This window comes from Zootoca vivipara, chromosome 12 (genome assembly GCF_965207765.1).
Source record: "Zootoca vivipara chromosome 12, rZooViv2.hap1.1, whole genome shotgun sequence".
Lineage (NCBI taxonomy): Eukaryota > Metazoa > Chordata > Lepidosauria > Squamata > Lacertidae > Zootoca > Zootoca vivipara.
Genome location: NC_142595.1, coordinates 34,788,507 through 34,806,208, shown reverse-complemented (window position 1 = coordinate 34,806,208; position 17,702 = coordinate 34,788,507). Strand labels below are relative to the sequence as shown.

Below are 17,702 nucleotides of genomic sequence, written 5' to 3'. Positions count from 1 at the left end.
AGGAAAGCAAGTTGAGACAGGAACAGAGGAAGGAGAATTTGCAGCTTTATGTGATGTGTGTGCGCGCGCGCACCAGAAACTTGCATATTTAAAATTAATGGAAGGGAAGGTTAGTAGGGCGATCCTATAGCTCAGTAGTAGAGTCTTGCATGCAATAGGTTGCAGGTTCCATCCCCCATTGATCTGGTTGAAAGATGCAAGAGCTGGTGTGGTGTAATGGTTAGTGTGTTGGACTAGGACACAGGAGGCCAGGGTTCAAGTCCCCACTCAGCCACAAAACCCACTGGGTGGTCTTGAGCCAGTCATTGGCTCTCAGCCTAACCTACCTCATAGGGTTGCTGTGGAAATTAAATGAGGGACAGAACCACGTACACCACCTTGAGGCCTTGGGAGAAGGCGGGGAATATGAATGCAATCAACTGATCCACCACGAATGCACTATTGTTCCAACATGATGCTGAATACAGCAGCAAAAAATAAATATAAAAATCACACCAGTCCGGAGGGGCCTCAGTTCTGGTACTGAAAACAAATCCCCGGGCTGAGGATGTGTGCAGATGGACACCACATTTTATTCCCACAAATCACGACGTCTGCCTGCATCTGGGCTAAGAAACTTTGCGCTAACTTTTCCTCTTAATTAAGTTCACACAAGAAGTGTCCCATTTGAGCCGCTCTGCAGCTTTCCCTTCTGAACTTGTGCAACGATCAAGCAACAACTTTTTCATCCTAGGAGCTTCTTCGGTGGATGCTGGCAGCAGTGAGAACTTCCTTGGCCCAGAAGTGGAAGGCACAGCAGGAGTTAGCCTACACATTGTGGTGCAAAGATATGGGGACTCTGGACATTGCCGAGAAAGTAGCTCACAAACTAGGGCGTTTCTAAAGGGTAAAGAAGACCTGGAACATTTTAAACTCTCTTCCCCCACCAAATCACAGAATTTGGCTTTCCTGATGTGTCATGCTTCTTTTATTTTTCTACAAGATCCGCTCTCTATTTTGTGTTTTCTATTTATGTTTTCTGTTTGTTTGCACTTTTGAAGTACAGTACATTAATATTACACGCATACACATATACACACAAGTCCACATGTAAAAACAAACCCAGAAATGTTTTAATGGATGCCAAACCAAACCAATCCAGGATACAAATAGCTCAGCTCCTGCTCCTCTCCCGCTACAGAAGATGCACCACCCTCCCTTGTCTCCATAAGTATGGGGACGCAGGGGCCTCTCCCCGCTTCAACGCCATCCTACCTTCCACTGAAAAGGCAGGCAGGTAGCGTGCAAAGGAAGCATTGCCAACATCTGACCCAAAAACCTGTGTTATGTTGGCTCACAGTTACTTGCTTCAAAAACCTACGGAGATTTAAGCTTAAAAAAATACACACCAAAATGTTGGGAGGTTGCAGAGATGGGCAAGAATTAAAAAACAGCATCATAAGGAATCCTTCATCTTCTTACCAAAGAGAAGATTTAGCCCAACGTTCTCAGAAGAGACTATATGCTAACACACTTCAGCTACATGGCTTATTTCAGACTTCTCTTTTCAACTCAGAGCTAGAAACCTTGGCATTTCCCCCACAGGAAACTTGAACATGGTTTGAACAGAAGATGCCTGAGAATGAGGTTTTCACAACTGCACTGGGAGTTGTTGTGAAGAGATGCGTTGGGAGTTGTTGTGACGATGAAGAGATGCCGCAAAGAACTTTGGACATAACATACCAACTCTGGAAAATAAATTTGTGGGTCACCCTTCTGAGGAGGAGGAAGCAGAATTAGATAAAGGGTGCTACTGCAGGATCCATGGAAAAGGCGGAACCATGCATAGAACTATGAGGGTAGCTGGGTTATGACCTTTAGAGTAGATTGCCTTGGTTAGAAGCTGGGCCTCCAATACAGCACCACTTCTCTCCCAAGAAGGCTGCCTTGATCTCTCCAAGGATGCTTTCAAAAACCCTCACAGCTCAGAACAAGGGCGGAGTAAGATAAATCCACTTGCACCCTGGGCTCCTCATTAAAAAGACTGAGAGAAGTCTGCACCCATGAGGAAAAACAAACCATCACTAGTTATAGTTGGGCAAGGAGTGGCAAGGAGGCCTTAAGAATGCAGTGGCAGAGGGTAGACCGGACTGCACCATATCAGACGGCAGGTGGGGGATTCCATTTCTGAGTGGTCCTTTGGCATTCTCGTGTGCAAACGTAACACAGCAGGAAGAGAAATATTGACCTACCCACTTTCCTGATGTGGTAGGTGTTGTTTTGTAAGCATTAAAAAGTGCCCCCCCACCTGCAGCCCGAAGTGTACGCATAACCCACCCCTCTTGCCTCCTTTCTCACCCCAGCATGTTTTGACTCAGACCAGGTCCTCCATTTTTTGCTAACAGGGTCAAGGGGGCAGGTTTGCAGGCCCAGAGCCCGTCTCGATTCAAAACACACAGAGAGAGCGGAGCTGAACTGACTGCAGGCGTGAAGGGAGACAGGCTGGTTGCATGCGCAGACCAAGAAAGAGGAGGTAATAAAAAAGCCACAAAGAACAGCAGCTGTTGCGGGTGGAAGGGAAGTTTGAGAAGACAAATCGTAGGAGGAGAGATGAAGGCAAGTCCTGGGTCCCATCCAACATGTACAACACTCTCTCTCTCTCTCTCTCTCTCTCTCTTCCGCTGTGTGCGTGCGTATTTAGGTAGAGATTCTGCATTGTGGAGGTTGCCACCCCTGACCAAAACCTAGCCCCCTTCCTTCGACAGGAAGTCCCGCCCCTTGCCCGGCATCTCCATTCTTCACCCTGCTGTTTCCTCCACCGGCTGGTATCTCAAAGAAGGGGACCCGCCTCCAGGGTGGCTTTTCCTCCTCCGAGCTCACGGCAACAGTAAGGGGCGCTGGATGGGCATCAGTAAAGTCAGGACCTGGAAAAGGAGGAGAGAGAGAAATGGGTCGTTTCAGAGGCTAGAGCGCCCCCTTGCTGCTGCATTGAAGCTGGGCAGGGGTGGGGTTTTTTTTACAGTAAATGGTGCAGAAGCTAAATTGAGTTGGATCACACAATGCCAAGCAAAGAAGAAGCTGCTGGCTCACCGGCCATTTGCGGTTTAAGGGAACGTGGCTTGGCATGACTTACGCAGATCACAGAATTTGGAATGACTGAAGGTGAATAATTTTTTAATTATTATTTGAAAATCGAGAAGCCACTGGCTGGATTATCAGGCTGGGGGACCATAGCTGCAAATGGCTGAAGAAAGGAAGCCAAATCACATGTTCAAGGCCACAGGGCCCCCGAATATAGTAGGGGTGCTGGAAAGGCCAGCTTTGCAACCCTGTATGTCATCATACGTCCCCTTCAACTGGGGAAGCCCTAAAGGAAATGTTTGGGGCATGCAAACTTGCCTACCTTGGGTAATCTCCATACACACATCCCCCATTAGTATATAATTTATTTTATTTATTTATTTATTTATTATTATTATTATTATTATTATTATTATTATTATTATTATTATTATTGCCTGGCAAGGAGTATGGTGTTCTAGCGTCCATCACAAACACCTACACCTGTATCACTTCTTCCTTTCCAAAGCGTTGTTCCTCCTTTATTCAAAGTGGTTCTCATGATGGTCAAAAGAACAAATTTGACTCCACTTTTGGAATTTTTTTATAGCAAAGGCTGCAATGCACTTGGGCTGGGTTCTTGTGTCCTTGGAAATCAGCCTCAGAGGCTACTGTGTCATGTACTAAGAGAGAACGGGCTAAGCGGCCTGGGATGTAGCCAAAAGAAGGCTCCCTTTAAACCAGAGCGACCGCTTTCTTATGTTATCAGTCTACTGTTGACAAAGGTGATGCCAGTTCATCTGATACCAGCCTGTAGAACCTCATCACATTGTCAAAGGCACTAACAACTTAGACCTTTCCTTCAAAGGCACACATTTACAAAGGAAGCGGAAGCTTCTTAAGAGCTAAAGATTTTACCCTCTGTTAAAAAACGGTGGCAGGTGTGGTTCGGAAGGAGGGAGAAGATTTCTGCAAGTCTCCCTCTCCCTCTCATCCTACTCACCTTGGTTCCCTTGTGGAACTGGGCCCTACTCTCCTCGGGAACAATGCTGTAGGGGATGAAGATGTCCAAATGGTAGAGCTGGGGGTGTCCCTGTAACACAATGCGGTCCTCTCCCAGGTCCAGCTCGAGAGATCTTACTGAGGCCTGATTAGGGTGGGAGAACAAAGAAACACTGGAAAAAAAATACAATTCTTTTGCTATTTCCCCTGCTTGGGGACCAGAGCACCCAAGACACCACCCTTCAAACTGCATGCCAAATTACCATTTTAGGGAGGCTGATTTTCACGACCAGGCGGTCAGCGTGGCTGATAGATGGCTCAGCAACTATGGTGAATTCGGGAACTGCGGCCAAGCTACGGAATGAAGCACAACAGACTCAGCCGGGGGGGGAGGTGTCATGATAAAAAACACTCAGTTGGAATCACATACAGTGGTACCTTGGTTGTACAGACGCTTCAGGTTACAGACTCTGCTAACCCAGAAATAGTACCTCGGGTTAAGAACTTTGCTTCAGGATGAGAACAGAAATGGCGCTGTGGCAGCGGGAGGCCCCATTAGCTAAAGTGGTGCCTCAGGTTAAGAACAGTTTCAGGTTAAGAACGGACCTCCAGAAAGCAATGATATGTACAATTTTATAACATGCAGAAAACAATATGTACAAACAAACCAGAGAGGGGAGCTGAGGGGAGTCCTTAGATCAGGCACCCCCAAACTGCGGCCCTCCAGATGTTTTGGCCTACAACTTCCATGATCCCTAGCTAACAGGACCAGTGGTTGGGGAAGATGGGAATTGTAGTCCAAAACATCTGGAGGGCCGAAGTTTGGGGATGCCTGCCTTAGAGGGTGGGAGAGGGAGGGATGGGAGGGAAAAAAGGGGGATTGTAATTAGCTATGTATTGGCAATTTGTATTGTTTAAAAAATATTTTTCTTTAATAAAAATATTTTTTAAAAAAGAATGGACCTCTTAACTTGAGATACCACTGTTTTGCCAACTCACCAAAACAGGGATAGGCAACATGTTAGCAGATTAAGGGGCCAAGTCAGAAATGCAACTGTGGGCTTCTGACACACAATGTCCTGCCCGATCTAACTGAACTATATTTAATTCATTAGACACACAACCTGCACTATGGGTGGCTGACGACAGAGTCCTATTCTGGCCACTATGGGCCAGTTTAAATAAGCTTGCTTCATTGTACTTCTGGGAGATGCAAAGGCTAGGGCTTTGCCAAGTCTCCAAGGGAAGAAAACCCCAACGCTTAAGGGCAGCTATTCAGAATGCCTCTCTGTGTGTGCCTGCAGACCCAATTCGACACCCAGGTAGTGTACTCAAGACATCACTCCTGGTTGCTCTTAGATGCCTGGTACAACAGAGCAGTCTAGAGCGGTTTCTTGGGCTTGTACTAGTGGCAGTTTCTGGCCAGTCTTCAGAGGACTGCCCCACGAGCAATGCATTGCACCTGCCCAACCTATCATAGCAGACCATGTTTGAGATCACGGGTCATTCCATTCCTCCATTACCCTGACCCCCATCCTCATTGCACAGTCCCTCCCACCCCAACCACACCGTACCTCTGTGACGCAGGTGGCTGCAAAAGGTTCCTGCTTTCCTCCTTGACTTGGCTGCAGAAAGAGACACAAGCGCCTTGTAAAAATGAAGAAGGAAGTATTGATCCGACTACTGCAGTTGTACCAAGTCCCCATTCAAGTCTGGGCCTCAGAGATTGGTTTCTAAAAGGCCTCAGAGATTGGTTTCTGCGTCAACTGACAAGATGCATCTCTATACCGTAGAATGCTAACAATTGAAACGACATAATTCTCCCTCTGCCGCCCCTCATGTGTTACAAGCCCCTCCCATGCTAACATTTCCCACTGGAAAGATCTCACCTAACTCCACTACCCTCAACTTGGACTCCAGCTCCCATCAACCCCAGCCAACATGGCCAATAGTTAAGGATGATGGGAACTGTAGTGTAACAGCATCTAGAGCAGGCACCCCCAAACTGCGGCCCTCCAGATGTTTTGGCCTACAACTCCCATGATCCCTAGCTAACAGGACCAGTGGTCGGGGATGATGGGAATTGTAGTCCAAAACATCTGGAGGGCCGAAGTTTGGGGATGCCTGATCCAGAGCGCACCAGATTAGGGAAGACTCTCCTAATTCATCCAGATGGCCCAATGGCAGCCGGTGATTCTTATGCTCAGAAGAAGAGGAGGCGGAGATAAGCTTACTCCAATTCTAGTCTGTTGCAGAAAAACGAAGTGCCTCAGGGCCCCTGAAAATTTAACTAATTTTGCAGGGCATTGTTTTGTGCACTAGAGCCCATTTCACCAGATGCATGACATGTATCACCCCAATTTAGCATCACCCTTTTGGGGGTTAAGATGAGCAGAGGGGGAGCCCTCTTGGGAGTCCCACCACTCTCAGAGGTCCGGGTGGGAGGGCTCCCGGTAGAGGACCTTCTGTGTGGCATTCCCCTAAGTTGTGGAATTTCTCCAACGTACCTGCTATCCATCTCTTGGATGAAAGGCTTGGATTTGGTGCGGATGGTCTGCTCGGCTATGGAGCCCATAAACTTCCTGTTCTTCAGAATCCGCCATTCTGGAAAGGGGCGGAAGCAGCCTTGTTAGCTTGGCTGCAGGGCCAAAAGGCTCTGGCTCTGGCCCAGCCCCAAAGGGATGGAAGCACCCAGAACCGAACCAAGGTCGCTTTTCTTTCAAGGGTATGCATAGCTGCCAAGTACCCCGTTTTCCCCGGGAAACCCCCGTTTTTACTTACCTTTTCCCGGTGGTCCCCCGTATCACTTCGTCTCCCGTTTTTCTCCGTTATTTTCTCCTGCCGGCCATTTTTTCCCCTGAATTGCCCTTCTATGGGCACAAAAATTGGCGGCCGCCGGCTTCAAAAGTCGCATCTACGCATGACCAGAAGTGCGTAGACACGACTTCTGGTGTCGGCGGCGGCCATTTTTGGTGCCCATAGATGGGCGGGGCGACACCGGAAGTTGCGTCGACGCACTTCCGGTCATGCGTAGAAGCTACTTTTGAAGCCAGCGGTGGCCATTTTTGGTGTCCATAGAAGGGCAAAGCGACACCAGAAGTTACGTTGACGCAACTTCCGGTGTCACACGGCTGCCGGTCCCGGATTCTGCAGTCCGGGACTTGGAAGGTAAGGGTATGTCCCCCCACAAGGAGGGGAAATGTTACCTCAGGATGGGCCCCAAGCGGGGCCTGTTGCCTCCCGGCAGCAACACCCATACCTTGGTTGCTGACATCCACCTTGTATTTCTCCGACAATCCTTCCATGGCGATCGTAATGAAGAACTCTTTGAGGAAGTGGTTGTTCTTGAGGCAGCGAGAGAAAACAGAGAGATGGGGGGTGGGGAGAAGGTTAGGTTCCCTTCTACTCCGCAATGAAGTAGCTGCCACCCAACTGCATGCATGTGTACGTAGAAAGTCCCAAACCCTTCGGGATTATGAAAATAAGAAGAGTCCAGCTGAATTGGGCCACAAGCCCACCTAGTCCAGCTCACGACAGCTATGCAAAGCCCTCAAGCAAGGCCCAAGTATGACAGCGCTCACCACTTGTGATTCCTGGAAACTGATATTCAGACACATGTCGATTTGGGGAGATGGTGCGGAGGATGGGATGCATCCATTCATGGCATAAGCAGCAAAAGATACGCTAAAGAGGCTCACCTGCCTACCTTGCACAGGTGTTGGAGTAAGGTTACCAGATTTTTTTCAATGAATCTGGGGAACTTCAAAGGATTTTGTATGGGGACCGATTTGTAAATCCGGGGACTGTCCCCGGGAAATGGGGACACCTGGTAACCTTATGCCCCTGTCTCCCAACATCATCCCCCCACCCTGGCGCAGCAAACAGCATCCAGGTGGTTTGGGGAAAGAGAGGCTCCTGCCTGCCATGGACACAGGAGTTTTGCCCCGTTTGGGACGCAAGGCCTCCCTTTCAAAAAGGCAACTCACCTCCATCTTGTTGTAAAAGGTGGTGCTGATGGAGACGTCATACACAGTGCAAGCATTGCCACCTGGGAATGAAGAAAGAAGGGTCAAGTCGCTTCTACAGAAGAGGGGGCTGTTCCTAAAGCCTACAAGGCAGGAGGAGGAGCCTTGGTTTCACAGTGGTCCTTCAAGGGCTGAGTCCACACTGGACCACCTCACTTGGGAGACGCTCTTATGCAGAGACACCCCCACGAGGAAAAACAAAAAGATCAGGTGTGTTTCTCTCTCTCTCTTCGGCCAGCATGGGTACAAATCAATGCTTTCTTAAAAACATTTGCACTTTCCCTGCAGATTTCTATTTCTGTGAGCTACGCAAATAAATGGACTGGCCGTGTAAAAATAAAAAGTGAGCAAGTGTGTTTAGGATGCCAAGTGATTCCTAGGCAAAAACGTTCCTCTTTAACGAGGCCTTTGGTCGATCGTCATCTGATGCCCATTTAAAATGTGGGGGTTGGGGGTGTGTGTGACTCAGGTGTATGTTTTTATTTTGATTATGTATTTTGTGTCTTTATATTGTGATTTTATCCTATGAACTGCCCTGAGATCTGTGGGTATAGGGCAGTGTATAAATTTTAAATTATTATTATTAATAATAATAGGAATATCCCTCAAATGATGAGAGCGATTGAACCAGGGATTTAGGTGACCAAGTTCCTTACTCCTTGTGCCACTCGGACTGCTCTCTCAGGCAGAGGGAATTCTCAGCCCAGTCTCCACTGTGCTGCAGGAATGGAACTACAGCTCTTCAGCCTGCCTAGATCACACAAAACGAAAAGTCCACCAAGACCTGGCTGGCTCCATTGAAGTAGGTGCTCCAGCCTTGGTTTTCCCTAAGTTTCAGCAACTCATTTCACGCCTAGCCCGTTCTCTCAGCATCAATGAAGCAGATGCTCACTCTTGTCCACTTCCACGTGGGCCTCTCCCAAGCTCATGGGGATCCGGAAGGTGGAGACGTTCTCCGACTCAATGAGGCAGGCAAGCTCTTCGTTGGTCAGGTCAGGAGGTGGGGGGATGTGGGGAGACCGGCAGATGTTCACGAAGACCTTCTCGCCAGAACTTGTGCGGGTTTTCAGGCAGAACCCTAGGGAGGATGAGAGAAGCAAGTCATAGATTTGCAGGTTTCTCTAAGCAACTAAGGAATCTGCTTTTGCTGGGCATGGACCACTTTTACTTTGTTTCCCCGTTCCACCTCTAACATCCACCCCACTCACCTGTAATCCCGGTATCTCTGCTTTTCTGGTCATATGAGACAGGGAGAAAAGCTTCTCCCTCTACTCTCTCCACATCATATATAGTTTTATACACCTCTACCATCTCCCTGCTTTCTCACCCTTTCTCTCTAAACTAGAAAGCCCCAAATGGCGCACCCTTTCCTTAAAAGGGAGTTGGTCTACCCCTTTGATAATTTTGATGGCCTTTTCTGAACTTTTCCCAAAAGACTCTTTTTGAGACGAGTTGGCCAGATACATAGCACATATGTACATAGTAGTCCAAGTGTGGTCACACCACAGATTTGTATAACGGCATTATGATATTGAGAGTTTTATTTTCAATTCCTTTCCTAATGATCCCTAGTGTGGCATTTGCCTTTTTTTACAGCTGTTGCACAATGGGTCAGCTTCTCCATCGAGCTACCAACTAGGACCCCAACATCTCGTCCTGGTTAGTCACCCCATGGGCTTATATATGAAATCTAGATTATTCTTTCTTTTGCACCCCAGCCGTGCATCACTTTGCCCTTGTTTGCAATGAAATGCATTTGCCATTTGACTGCCCAAGCATACACCCAGTTTAGAAAAAAAGTTCATTTAGAAACCTTCACAATCCCTTTTGTTCTTTACCTGGGAGCGGACGGATAGGCTTGGATTCTGCCGGAGAGGGCACGGAGCTCTGGATTTTCTGGGTTGCCTAAGAGGCAGAGATAAATTTATGACATAGCTATACAACTCAGACTTTAGAGAAGTTTTTAATGTTTGATGTTTCATTGTGCTTTTAATACCGGGTATTCTGTTGGGAGCCGCCCAGAGTGGCTGGGGAAACCCAGCCAGATGGGCGGGGTACAAATAAATTATTATTATTATTAATTATTATTATTACTTAAACAGATCCCATTTCTTTCTGCGATGAAAGGCTGCAGCCTCTTACATCTGGAATTAGACATTACAAGAGCCCCATTTCCTTCTCTGACCCCAACCCTTCATGTGACTTTCAGCAACATTCAACCCAAGAGGTCTTCTCACTTTGTGTTTCTCAGGTCAGCTTCATTGAACTCCATTATAAATTTGAAGCAGTATTATACTACTTTAAACAGTCACGGCTTCCCCCAAACAATCCTGGGAACTATAGTTTGTTAAGGGATGCTGATAGTTGTTACAAAGCTACCATTCTGAGTTCCCTGGAAATAAGAGCTGGCTATTAAATTATCTGAGAATTGTAGCTCAATGAGGGGAACAGAGGTCGCCTAACATCTCTCAGTAACCTTAACACAGTGTTTCTCAACCAGTGTGCCTCCAGATGTTTTGGGACTACAACTCCCATCATCCCTAGCTAGCAAGACCAGTGGTCAGGAATGATGGGAGTTGTAGTCCCAAAACATCTGGAGGCACACTGGTTGAGAAACACTGCCTTAACAGACTATACTTCCCAGGATTCTTGGGGGTGGGGGGTGGACCATGGCTGTTTAATGTGGTATGAAAAAGCCTTAAATGCATAGTGCAGGTGAGGCCTTGAAAAGACACATCCAGCTACACATGGTCTGCGCTCCCCAATTTTTCCTCCCCTCCCCCAGGCCTTCTTGCAGACCTGGAGTAGAAGACGTCGGAACTCCTCCTCTTCCTCCTCCTCCTGCAGCTCGGCTGATAACAGGGATGTGTCGGCTACAGATGCCATGGTAGTGCTAGTTGGAACCTGCAGAGGTTAATATTTATATTTTATACAGGTGATTTTAGTTAAAAGAAATAAAGTGATACAGGGGGAAAAGAAGGAAAAGTGAGAGGGAGAAAAACAACAACAAAGATATATAAGAAAACGAAAATATACCCCCCAAAAGTAATATACGATATTCCCATACATTCTTGTATAAATTGGTATAGTGTTATTGTCCTGATGCTTATGTAAATGCTAATAGCTTACTACATTTTGTATAAACTCATTCCAAATGTTGTCATGTGTATCCATACAGAGTCTGCACTTGTAAGCAGTTTCGTTCATAAACTGCCAGTGGTATCTGTCAGGGGGGACTCCCTACAGGGAGCCTCCTCCCATCATCCTGACCAGCACTTCGCCCAGCGACAGCGCTAGCAGCGGGTCAGGGGAAAGCAGAATGGAAGGGGGAGGCCTCAGCGAGGCATCAGAGCCCTGGCAACGCTCTGGAGAACAGACAGTGGAAGAAGGGCTCAGCGACATATCTGAGAGGAAGAAGGGACACCGCTCCTTCCGGTGCCCAAACGCAGGGCGAAGGGGTGGCGTTTTGGGGTGCCCCAGTTATTATGCTGGCCCCGAAGCCGACAGGCGCCATTGCCGGGTTCTGAGAGTGACTAGGCTGTCATGTTTTCTGCAACGTAAATAGTATGCACAATAAAACCTTGAAAGACACAACGGACTGGAGCGTTTTTACCCAGGAGTAGCCGTAACAACTCCCTGACAATATCATATCATCAGTCCATTGATTGAAGGGTATCATATATTTTATTTCCCTCCCCCACTCCTCAATATCTTTTTAATTTTTTAAAAATTATTTTTAGTTCATTTTTCAAATGCAATATAATACAAAAAATGGAAAAGAAATACCGGTAAATACAAACAAACATGAATACACGCAAACAGGAAAGAATAATCAGAATACAAATCCCCCTTCCCACCCACCACCCTGCGTTGACTTCCAGCCTTTTCGATATTGCCCTTTAAATATCTTGATTATGGGGTATACTTCTATATACAGTATATATTCCCTTTTCCTTTTGATTGTTTTTGAACCTTTCACATATTTCACACGGCAGAAAGCAGATAGCCAACTCCTCAATATCAATCTCTTGGCCACTATTAGGGCACGGAAAAACCTTTTCCGTTGTCCCGTTTATAATTTCCATACTGCAGGCATATAATTCAATAAAATATTCTCTGCGGAAAGGCTTAACTTTTAAGATTTAACTTTAACACACACCCTACCAGGCATCCCCAAACTTCGGCCCTCCAGATGTTTTGGACTACAATTCCCATCTTCCCTGACCACTGGTCCTGTTAGCTAGGGATTATGGGAGTTGTAGGCCAAAACATCTGGAGGGCCGCAGTTTGGGGATGCCTGCGGCGCCTAAACCAAAATCAAGCCCCCAAGGGTCCCAACTCACTGCTCCCCGCACTCAAGACTTGCTGCTACACCCCTCCCTCCAAGGAGGCCAGCGCAAGGAGACGACGCTTTCTCAACTCTTCACTTCATCCTCAAGAAGACAACCCTGTGAAGTAGGGCTACCAAGGCTACTTGGCTGAAGCTGGGTTTGAATCCAAGCTCGTGATATCTCAGCTTCACGCTTTGCTGTCTCCAAAAAGAAAAAGAGAAAAAAGGGGGGGGGGCTTTTAAATCTCCCCTTCTAGGAATCAAGATCCCGCACCTGCCTCTGCCAAATCGAACTTCTTTTCTAATCAATGGATCAAACTTCCGTTGTTGCTATGGCAGCGACTCCCGGCCTTAGCTGTACTGACTACCGAGAAAAGGACGGGAGGAAATAGTGCCTTATGGTTACAGCAAAAGACTGGAAGTGCGGCGGGGGGATACTTGCCTCTCTCTGCTCCCCTTTCCGCGTCCCATGCACATGAGCCATAAATATAATCATTTTTAAAAATCATAGCTTCCAGGTCCATGTTTACCTTGGTATCGAATATAGTTTATATATCTGTCTCTCGTCGATTCCGCGGCGAAGGAAGCGACGACACGCGCGGATGCCAGCAGGTTCGCTTTTGCGGAGAAGCGGGACCGGAAGTCGAGTTCTCTTTGCCTCTTTCTCAGAGGCTTCTTATCTCTGCGCTCTGTATTGAGGATGCAGGAACTCCATAGAGTTAAGGACGCGAGGGCAGACAAATGTTAGACTATCTCAAACATCCGGTTAGATTCGGGGTTTTCTTTTGGATTAAAGCGGGGCTGGGCGCGCTATTAGACAAGAGTGAGCTTTTGGTGTCATGGAAGAGCAGCAATTTGTTGTTGCGTTTAATTTGTTTTGTTTTAATGCTACTACTGGGGGGAAAGGGGTTTTATTTCCTTAAATGCTGTTGAATGTCAAAATAGGCTTCTAACGTTTGGGTGAAATAATGGGAGGGGGGGCAATGCAAGCATTTTAATATAAAACACCATTTATATAACAAATCAGATTCTTCAACTTCATGAATAGCCAGCCTTTGGTATATGTTCCTATGTAAGAATCTTAGAATACATTGCAGGCTTGTCATAACTCCTCTCTATATCTCTCAGCTCCTCCCCTGTAACCTGCAGTGTTGAGATAAAGGTAAAGGTTAAATCCTATACACACTTACCAGGGAGTAATATTAATCGCATGCCTTGGATTGCTCTATAAGGCTGAGCTCTAATTTTTCTTCTATTGGGGTGGGGGATGGAGAAGGGTGAGGCAACAGCCTCTGGCCAATCAATCCCATTCACGCCAAAATCTTGGATTTCGCTGTTGATTCCGAAGGGTAGCTGATATTTAGAATCCCAACTAGCAAACAAAACAGCTCCCAAAAGTAACCAAGAAGATGCAATCTCAATGTTGGAGGGTTTTCCTTGTTATGCATTTCATTTTGTTGTAAACAAAATAAAAAGTAACCAGGAAGCCTCGTCTGTAGTCATGAAAGTTTATTAGAATACTAAAAAAAAGCTATAAAGACTTTCTCTCTTTTTTTCCCCTAGCTCTGTGATAGCAATATACCTCTTCCCTTCCCATCTCTATGGTGCCAATACTCTCCACCTCCCAGTCTCTATGGAAGCCAGGAGTCCGGAAGTGCCGCCCCTAAAGGGGGCGGGTGGCTGAATGTTAAGCCCGGCTGGTGCTTATTCCAACTGTCAAGGGGGAAGCAGCCAAATTAGTGCCCATGGCTGGCTCAGCAGCAGCAGCGGCGGGAGGCGCCGGCAAGCGTGGGGCCCCTTCAGTGCCCGATATCTACAGCTCCATGGAGTATGGGCCTGTCCCAGAGGGCACTGGGGCAGCCCAGGTAAGGGAAGCAGTCTGGGAAGCGCCCCCCGGACGCCTGGGTCCCCGAAGAGGAGAGCGCGAGAGAGGGATTCAGTGGGGGTTAGGAATTCAGGGAGATGTTGGAAGAGGAGAAAAGTGTGGCTCCAAGTGGGATTTCTTTTCTTAAAAAGCAAAGGTGGGAGCAGGAGCAGATTGCAAACAGGAGGGTCTAGGTCTAGGAGAAGGTCTGCCTTCCTTCCCCAGAGCCCACCGCCCTTTGCCCTGGTCTTTACCCTCTCTTCCCCGCCGCTCTTCAACCCTGACCTTCGATCCTCTGCTGAGCCAGCGGTCTCTGCTGGCTGGACTCGCCGCCTCTCACGTGGGTGTCGTTGACCACCCGAGCTCTAAAGGTCTCCCTCTTCCCTCCACGGTGGCACGTTTCAACTATTATTGTTATTTAAGTCTGCATTTAGGAAAAGGGACGCGGAAGAACTTGCGCGTGCTCAACGTCAGGCAGCCCTGCCTTTAACTAACAGAGCTAGAGAACCCTGGAGAACGCAGGAATCCGGCCGATCTTTGCTGCAACGTACAAAACACCCTTAGAATGGGAAGCAAAGTCTCGCCCGTGCTCGAATCCTGGCAAAGCTCTTGCTTCGCTCCTTTCTCTCTCTCTCTTGTCTCGTCTGAATGTAAATGCACGTCTGCATTCCAACCCCGTGTAGGGCATCCTCTCCGCCCCTTGAGAGAACACGGGAACTGACTGGGGGATTCTGCTGCAGATATGCAAGCACCAAACTATGCTTTTCTTGCTATCTTGCTGGGCTGCAGCTAGACTAGCTGTCCTGGGGGGGGGCAGTCCGTGCCGTGCAGCGATCTGCTGCGTTGAATGAGCAGAGCGCCCAAAGGAGGCGAGGTAGACGAAGCTGCGCTCGGACTCCTCGGTTCCACGGGAGGTTCAGCGCCTCGTTCTCTGCTTCGCGGGGGCAAAGAGAGGGTCTCTTCCAATAGGCGTGGCTGAGCGACCCGATTTGAATCAGGGTCATATGCATACTGCGCGCCCATTGGCCAGCGCGCCCGTGGTAAGTCCCACCTCGGGTTACGTGCTACCGCGGAGGTACCCGCCCCTCTTACTCCGCCTCGCTCGGTCTTCTGGGTTAGGGAGGGGGCTGTATCCCAGCGTGCACCGGGGTTAGGCTCCTAATTAAACCGAGCTGGGGGGACCCCTATTCCATTTATTTTTATTAGATGTTTGCTATTATTTTATTATAATAATTATTATAATCGCCAGCCCTTTTCCCATTCCGGGCATGTCCTCGCCTTCCCCTTCTTCCTTCCTGGGCCCCAAGAGCGCGGATCGCCCCAAAGTGCCCCGCACCCGGGCAGCCACTTGGAGCCACCGGGAGACGCTGGATTTCCTCGCCTTGTGGGGGGAGGAAGGGATCCAGGCGCAGCTGAACCGCTGCCACCGGAATGCCGACGTCTACCAGTGGATCTCGGAGCGGATGGCGGAGAAAGGCTATTTCCGCGACGAAGACCAGTGCCGGACCAAAGGCAAAGACCTGAAGAAGAGTTACAAGCAAGCCAAGCTGCAGGACGGCATCGCCCGACAGAGGTGCCGCTTCTTCCACGAACTCGACGCCATCCTGGGCAGCGGCGGGAGCAGCAGCAACGGAGGGGGCGGAGGGGGCGCGGCGCCTTGGTGCCAGGTGGTGATCAAAGAGGAGAGCGATCCCGAGCTCGACCCCGAGCTCCACGAGGACGAGTACGCGTGGACCCAGGTGTCCGTGACCGACGGCAGCAGCGACGTGGATCCTCAGGGCGAGCCTTCCTCCTCCGCAGTAGCGGCCGCCGCCTCGTCCTCCTCCTCCTCCCAAGCAGGGGTCGGGGGTTTGCTCCACTCCGAGGACCCGACCCTCCACCACCAGCACCACGTGGCAGGCGGGATCGTCAAGGAGGAGAAAAGTCCCGGGAGAGAAGAGAGGGGCGGAGGGGGAGCCTACCTCTACGGCCAGGAGGACGCCCACGTGGAGACCCCCGGCGGGGCGGACGAACCTCTCCTTCGCCGGGAGAGCCGGACGCACTTGGAGACTCCTTGGAGACCAGGGCTGAACCGGAGAGGTGAGTGGAGCGAGAGGTGGAGTTTTTAGATGGGACGGGGAGGAGGAATATATGTGTCACATGTGACACATATATAGATCCTGTGCCGCATCTCCGGAGAACCCAGGAGTTCTAGTCCTCAGCCCTTTTCTACCCGGCCCTCCCCTGGTGCTGCAGCCCCGATGCCCGGGTTGTCAGAATGTTTGCCTTGCACTCTCTCTGTTCCTAATGACACTGAAGCCAGGAATCCTTTCCCACATTTCCACTCCCAAGGTTTCCCCAATAAATGGCTTCTTTCTACCTGGCCCAGGAAACCCTGATAACCTGACCACGCCCCCTTTTCCTGCACCCACTTTCCCAACATGGCATCCCTGTTAAACCCACTTCCTTACTGGAGAACCCTGGAAATCTTGGCAGCTTCGTTCCCAGCCACCACCCCTTCCTGACAGTAATAGAGCCCAGGAGTCCTGGCTCTTCTATGCATGCATGTTCTCTGATTATCTGGCTTGACACTCTTGGCCACCTCTACCTTTCTTGAGGTAAAGCCACTCAGGATTCTGGGGTAGCTCTTTCCAAAAGCACTACATCCCTTTCCTAAGGCTCTTAAGCAGTCCTTCCTTCACCTTCCTGCTGACAACTGCTAGGCATCACCACCTTCCAGAATGCCCAGGAGTCCTGTCTGGCTTTCAAACTCCTTCCTTTCCATGGGCAATGAGTTGCCTTAAGTGGTCATTCATCTGCTCTGCGTGCAGAAGGTCCCAGGTTTGGTCCCCGGCAGCTCCAGGTAATGCTGGAAGGACTTCTGCCTGATAACCTGGAGAGCTACTGCCAGTCAGTGCGGACAGTATTGAGCTAGACACACCCAGTGGGTCAGACTCGGTATAAAGAGGAATCTGTGCCCCCAGGAATCTTGGCCCATAACCTTTTCCTTCAAACTGGTCTCTGCCTAGTCTTTTTTCTCCTAATAGGAACCTAGACATGTGCTGGCTCTTGGGCTCTGATGGCCAAAGGGATGCTGAACTTAAAATCCTGAAAGCTTTCCTGATATATTTATGTGTGTTGGAGCCAATCCAGGCTAAAAAACCAGGAAATGTAAAAATATCAGCCTATTAATATCCCAGCCAATTTCCTGAAAGCACTCTTTAAAAAACAAACAAACAAAACCCCACAATTTTGCATCCTGTTCGTCGTATTAGTTTGTTACTCCATGGTCTGTTTTTGCTACTGTATTATATTTGGATGATCAGAGTAAGTGGAATATCATTGGAATGCAAAATAGAGCCTTGTATTTTAAGGCGTTACCCATTCGCCTTGGGCAACAAGGACAGGAAGGCGGGCAAGTGAGTGGGTTGGTGAAGAAGTGATGGAACCTCATCCATCCTCT

General features: G+C 48.7%; 2 protein-coding genes across 6 annotated transcripts in view; one reads left to right on the top strand and one right to left on the bottom strand.

The window, feature by feature from the left end:
• Positions 1–1,090: 1,090 nt before the first annotated feature.
• Positions 1,091–14,752, bottom strand: PIH1D1 (PIH1 domain containing 1). 4 transcript variants are annotated; one of them, XM_035134261.3, is made up of 12 exons: positions 14,546–14,752; positions 12,927–13,085; positions 10,866–10,970; positions 9,905–9,971; positions 8,959–9,144; positions 8,028–8,089; positions 7,301–7,385; positions 6,549–6,645; positions 5,616–5,666; positions 4,305–4,395; positions 4,043–4,186; positions 1,091–2,903 (listed from the first exon to the last, which is right to left on the bottom strand). In XM_035134261.3, the coding sequence occupies exons 3-12, from the start codon at positions 10,950–10,952 to the stop codon at positions 2,856–2,858; spliced, it is 918 nt and encodes a 305-aa protein (XP_034990152.2). In that variant the 5' UTR covers positions 10,953–10,970; positions 12,927–13,085; positions 14,546–14,752; the 3' UTR covers positions 1,091–2,855. The 4 variants fall into 4 exon arrangements, with proteins under 4 accessions (XP_034990152.2, XP_088512086.1, XP_088512087.1 ...); XM_088655960.1 differs by lacking the exon at positions 14,546–14,752 and having other exon boundaries at positions 12,839–13,024; XM_088655961.1 differs by lacking the exons at positions 12,927–13,085; positions 14,546–14,752 and adding an exon at positions 12,671–12,723.
• The window catches only part of ALDH16A1 (aldehyde dehydrogenase 16 family member A1), a 45,042-nt gene continuing 41,409 nt past the window's right edge, over positions 14,070–17,702 (top strand). The window contains exons 1-2 of one of the 2 annotated variants that reach the window (XM_088655959.1): positions 14,070–14,261; positions 15,568–16,339. In XM_088655959.1, coding sequence (XP_088512085.1) covers positions 14,142–14,261; positions 15,568–16,339 — 892 coding nt within the window. In that variant the 5' untranslated portion in view covers positions 14,070–14,141. Of the gene's footprint in view, positions 14,262–15,367; positions 16,340–17,702 lie in introns of those variants that run through there. The other variant, XM_035134259.3, reaches the window with a different exon arrangement.